The 6,247-nt window shown below is 37.8% G+C and overlaps 1 protein-coding gene across 1 annotated transcript; it reads left to right on the forward strand.

Moving 5' to 3' along the window:
• The first annotated feature begins 4,213 nt into the window (after window positions 1–4,213).
• On the forward strand, window positions 4,214–5,906 carry LOC104246295 (UDP-glycosyltransferase 73C4-like). The gene has a single exon (XM_009802092.2). The coding sequence runs from the start codon at window positions 4,287–4,289 to the stop codon at window positions 5,748–5,750; it is 1,464 nt and encodes a 487-aa protein (XP_009800394.1). The 5' UTR covers window positions 4,214–4,286; the 3' UTR covers window positions 5,751–5,906.
• The last annotated feature ends 341 nt before the right edge of the window (window positions 5,907–6,247 follow it).

The following is a 6,247-nucleotide window of genomic DNA, read 5'->3' on the forward strand; positions in this document are numbered from 1 at the left end:
GAAAATGGAGTGATGAGAGTATGCTCCGGTGCACTAGTGGTAATGAAGGCTAATCGGAAGAATAATAATATGTACCGCTATCGTGGCAGTACAGTTATTGGGACAGCGACAGTGACATCCAGTGACGACAAAGAGGCAGAAGCAACCAAGCTATGGCACATGCGCTTGGGACATGCTGGAGGAAAATCCTTGAAAACTCTATCAGATCAAGGATTGTTAAAAGGAGTAAAGGCTTGCAACTTGGAGTTTTGTGAGCATTGTGTCAAAGGGAAACAGACAAGGGTTAAATTTGGTACAGCGATCCATAATACTAAAGGCATTTTGGATTATGTACACTCTGATGTTTGGGGTCCTTCCAAAACACCTTCATTGGGTGGGAAGCACTATTTTGTAACCTTTGTTGATGATTTTTCTCGAAGAGTGTGGGTGTATACAATGAAAAACAAAGATGAAGTGCTGAGAATTTTTCTCAAATGGAAGACGATGGTGGAGAATCAAACAGGCAAGAGGATCAAGTGTATTCGCACAGACAATGGAGGTGAATACAAAAATGATCATTTCAATAAGGTCTGTCAAAATGATGGCATCGTCCGACACTTCACTGTCAGACATACACCACAACAGAATGGAGTGGTTGAACGTATGAACCGGACCTTGTTGGAGAAGGTACGGTGTATGTTGTTCAATGCTGGCTTAGGCAAAGAATTTTGGGCTGAGGCAGTTACATATGCATGCCACCTCATTAATCGCTTACCATCTGCTGCTATTGATGGCAAGACACCATTTGAAAAATGGTACGGAAAACCTGCTGTAGATTATAACTCTTTGCACGTGTTTGGCTCAACTGCATATTATCATGTGACGGAGTCAAAATTGGATCCAAGGGCAAAGAAGGCTATTTTATGGGAATTACTTCTGGAGTCAAAGGATATCGCTTATGGTGTCCTATGACAAAGAAAGTAATATTCAGCAGGGATGTTACCTTTGATGAATCTGCTATGGTAAATAAGGTAACAGAAGATACCAAACAAAATAAAGGTGTTTCTAAGCAGGTGGAGTTTGAGGGAAAATTTATTTTTCCTACACAAGAAGCAGAGGAGGAAACAAATGAAGATTACCCTCTGGAAGGAGAGCCAGTAGAGGAGATTCCAACTCAGGAACCTCAACAACAACTTGAATCAATAGCAACCAGCAGGCCAAAAAGAACAATAACGAAACCTGTTCGTCTCATAGAGACGGTTGCTTGTGCAACCTCAATTGTAGCTGATGATGTTCCTACCACTTATAAAGACGCAGTCCAAAGTTCAGAAGAAGATAAGTGGAGGATTGCCATGAATGATGAAATACAGTCCCTTCATCAGAATCATACATGGAGATTGGCCAATCTCCCGAAGGGAAAGAAAGCAATTGGGTGCAAATGGGTATTTGCAAAGAAGGAAGGATTTCCTAACCAAGTAGATGTTCGCTACAAAGCAAGATTGGTGGCCAAAGGATATGCTCAAAAGGAGGGAATTGATTACAATGAAGTATTTTCTCCAGTTGTAAAACATTCCTCCATTAGAATTATGTTGGCTTTGGTAGCACAATTGGATTTGGAACTAGTTCAGATGGATGTAAAAACTGCGTTTTTACATGGAAACTTGGAGGAGGAAATCTACATGACTCAGCCAGAAGGATTCAAAGTTGCTGGAAAAGAAAATATGGTGTGCAAACTTGAAAAATCATTGTACGGATTGAAACAATCTTCTAGACAATGGTACAAGCGATTTGACGAGTTTATGTTGCGGCAAGGGTACAAGAGAAGCAAATACGATCATTGTGTGTATTTGCACAAGCTTAAAGATGGTTCCTTTGTATATCTTCTCCTATATGTTGATGATATGTTGATAGCTTCCAAGAATTCGGAAGAAATTGATAAGTTGAAGATTCAACTGAAGAAGGAGTTCGAGATGAAGGATTTGGGTGAGGCAAAGAAAATTCTTGGCATGGAGATAATTAGAGATAGACGTTCAAAGAAACTCTGTTTATCTCAAAAGGAATATTTGAAGAGAGTACTTCAACGTTTTGGCATAGATGACAAGACTAAGCCAGTTAGTACTCCACTTGCTTCCCATTTTAAGCTAAGTACTACTATGTCGCCAATGGATGAAGCTGAACGAAAGTATATGTCAAAGGTACCATACGCAAATGCTGTTGGTAGCTTGATGTATGCAATGGTTTGCACAAGGCCTGACATTTCACAAGCTGTTGGAGTTATTAGCAGATATATGCACAATCCAGGGAAGGAGCATTGGCAAGCTGTGAAGTGGATTCTACGGTATATTCATAATACTGTAGATGTCGGGTTAGTTTTTGAGCAGGAAGACAATCAGTCTGTAGTTGGATATTGTGACTCAGATTTTGCGGGTGATCTGGACAAACGAAGATCAACTACTGGTTATGTGTTTACTTTTGCAAAGGCACCAGTTAGTTGGAAGTCTACTTTGCAGTCAACAGTTGCTTTGTCTACAACAGAGGCAGAGTACATGGCTATTACAGAGGCTGTGAAAGAGGCAATTTGGCTTCAAGGATTGCTAAAGGAGCTTGGTGTTGAACAAAAAGGTATCACAATTTTTTGTGATAGTCAAAGTGCTTATTCAATTAGCGAAGAACCAAGTGTATCATGCAAGGACGAAGCACATTGATGTTCGGTATCATTTCGTACGAGAAATCATAGAAGAAGGTGGAGTCACAGTGAAGAAAATTCATACTACGGAGAATCCTGCTGATATGCTGACAAAGGTGGTGACTGCGGTCAAGTTTCAACATTGTTTGGATTTGATCAACATTGTTGAAAACTGAAGATTGAAGATGAAGACACAATCAAAATTTGTTATTGAGAGAAAATTGAAGATGTGGAATTTTGCCAAGGTGGAGATTTGTTGAATTTGGCAAAATTTTGTCCCACATCGGTGGGCTCTTGAGTTTTGGGGAGATTTTCCCCCTATAAAAGAAGGCATAATGTTTAGGATTTAAACACACCTCTCATTTGCCTTCTCATCTGTTTAAGGCATTTGTATCTTCTCTCTTTAGTATTATTTCACTTGTATTTTTGGAGTGGAATAAAATATTGGTTGTGTCCGAGGAGTAGGCAAAATTAGCCGAACCTCGTAAATTCTGGTGTTCCTTTTATTGTTGCTTTATTGTCTTATTTATTATTTGGTGGCTGTCATAATTTTTGGTATAGTAATTGTGACTTATTCACACTATATACATTTGGCTTCCGCAACAACACAAACTTCACAATTAGAAAACATATTGAAGACAATTTCAAAGGTCTCAATGAATTTAATTACTATATGTACGTGTTTGGTATAACATTGGTTTCTTACCACCTCATAGAAATGAACGATTCATATTGATCTTCTGAACTATCTATCTTGTATATTTAATCTTATCTGGTGTTTTTCCACACAAAAAAAAATAAAAAAATACAAAAATACAAAAGTACAGCAATGTCTCTAGAAGCTTGTTCATGATTGTAAGAATCAGAAGCTTCATTTTGTCGTTATAAAATGCTGGAAAATCCCATGCCTAACTTCATAAAACATGTGACTAACGAGTAAACTTCATCCTCACAAATCCAATTTCACACTGCCAACCACACACTACACTTGAGATAATGCCGAATATGCTTATGTCTGCTTTAAAGGGAGTTTCGGAGCAACAATAAAGTTATCTTCGTGTGTGATATGTAGGTTATGGGTTCGAGTCGTAGAAACATCCACCAATACTTGTATTATGGTAGGATGTCTACACATTATACCTCTTGGAGTATGATCCCTTCTTCAAATTCGACATAAATACGGGATACTTTGTGCACCGGAGTTGTCATTCAACCACACACCACACTTGAGATAATGTTAAATATGCTTATGTTAGCTTTAAAGGGAGCCTTGGAGCAACAATAAAGTTATCTTCGTGTGTGATATGTAGGTTACGGGTTTGAGTCATAGAAGCAGCCACTAATACTTGCATTATAGTAGGCTGTCTATATCACACCTCTTGTAGTGCGACCCTTTTCTCATATCCGACATAAATACCGAATGCTTTGTACGTCGGGGTTGCCCTTTAACCACACACACCACACTTAAGATAATGTTGAATATGCTTATGTCTGCGCTTACATCATCAATTGACAATAAAACATGTAGTATAAAACAAGCAAAGTTGAAACCATATTAAGAGATACCAAAAATTCTCTGATCTTTTGACTAATATATATTTTACTACCAAGGTATCAAAGAATGGCTGTTCTCACAATTCAGCCACATTTTGTGTTATTCCCTTTCATGGCACAAGGTCACACTATCCCTATGATTGACATTGCGCGGTTATTAGCACAGCGGGGAGTTAAAATCACAATCCTTACTACACACTTAAATGCCACTAGATTCAAGACAGTCGTTGATCGCGCTATAGAGTCAGGACTAAAGATTCAAGTAATTCACCTCTATTTTCCAAGCTTAGAGTCAGGACTACCTGAAGGGTGTGAAAATTTCGACATGCTTCCATCTATGGATTTGGGGTTGAATTTTTTCGATGCAACGAAAAAACTTCAACCCCAAGTGGAAGACTTGTTGCAAGAATTGAACCCATCGCCAAATTGTTTAATATCTGATATGTGTTTCCCTTGGACTACTAATGTTGCACAAAAATTTAACATCCCTAGGATTGTTTTTCATGGGATGTGTTGTTTCTCTTTGTTGTGTTTACATAATTTGAGTGGTTGGAAAGAGTTGGAAAAAATAGAGTCTGATAAAGAGTATTTTCAAGTGCCCGGATTACATGACAAAATTGAACTAAACATAGTTCAGCTTGCAAGTATTGTTAGGCCAAGAGATTCATATTGGAAAGAATTAGGGGATCAAATAAGGAAAGCAGAGGATGAAGCTTATGGGATAGTAGTGAATAGTTTTGAGGATTTAGAACAAGAATATGTCATGGGATTGAAAAAGGCCAAAGACAAGAAAATTTGGACCATTGGCCCTGTTTCGTTATGCAATATAGAGAAACAAGACAAAGCTGAAAGAGGAAACAAGGCTTCAATAGAGGAACACCAATGCCTAAAATGGCTAGATTCTTGGGAAGAAAACTCTGTACTCTTTGTATGTCTCGGAAGCCTATCGCGGCTTCCAACACAACAAATGATAGAGCTTGGGATTGGTTTAGAATCGTCGAGACGACCCTTTATTTGGGTTGTTAGACACATGTCACATGAATTCCAAAAATGGCTAGTGGAAGAAAATTTTGAGGAAAGAGTTAAAGGGCAAGGACTTTTAATCCATGGTTGGGCACCACAAGTACTAATATTGTCTCACGCTTCAGTTGGCGGATTCTTGACACATTGTGGATGGAATTCGAGTCTTGAAGGAATAACAGCTGGCATGCCGATGATCACTTGGCCAATGTTTGCTGAGCAATTTTGCAATGAGAGACTAATAGTGAATGTACTAAAGACAGGAGTAAGGGCTGGGATTGAGAATCCTGTGATGTTTGGTGAGGAAGAGAAAGTGGGAGCACAAGTGAGTAAAGATGATATTAAGAAGGTAATTGAAGAAGTATTTGGTGAAGAAGAGGAAGCTGAAATGAGAAGAAAAAGAGCCAAAAAATTGGGAGAAATGGCAAAAAGGGCTGTTGAGGAAGGGGGTTCCTCTTACTTCAATTTGACACAATTGATTCAAGATGTCACTGAGCAAGCAAAATTTTAAAAATCCATCTAGGATTAGAAATAGTTGATTTAGGTGCAATGTATGCCATAAAGTTCAAATCGAGTCGAAATAGTGACGTTATAATGTGTAAAGTTCAGTTTACTTTGATGTAATACGAAGATTAGTAAAATAATAGTATTATTACAACGGGTAAAAGTTCATTTACTTTAATAGTTTAATGTGCTTTTACATTAATACGACAAAGAGTAATTTTGTGACATTATTGTTATAGTAGATAAAATTACAGACATAGTTGGTTTTCACTCCTAAATGCAGATTTATTAATCTGTGCACCAGTTAATATAATGGTACTAATAAATACATGTGTTTTTACACTGTCATTCAAGGGCAGATATAGAATATAATACATGGGTTCGGCCACACGCAACCGTTTTGACCCAAAACATGTCTTAAGAAATTTACAAAATATAAATAAATATTAAATTTTTAATCCAATTATTAGTACTTAAGGTTGTTGTCCTAGAATACAGAACTCA

This window comes from Nicotiana sylvestris, chromosome 12 (assembly GCF_000393655.2).
Source record: "Nicotiana sylvestris chromosome 12, ASM39365v2, whole genome shotgun sequence".
Classification (NCBI taxonomy): Eukaryota; Viridiplantae; Streptophyta; class Magnoliopsida; order Solanales; family Solanaceae; genus Nicotiana; species Nicotiana sylvestris.

Excerpts from the sequence above, each read along its gene's own strand:
- LOC104246295 (XM_009802092.2), top strand. The coding sequence starts at position 4,287 with ATGGCTGTTCTCACAATTCAGCCACATTTTGTGTTATTCCCTTTCATG.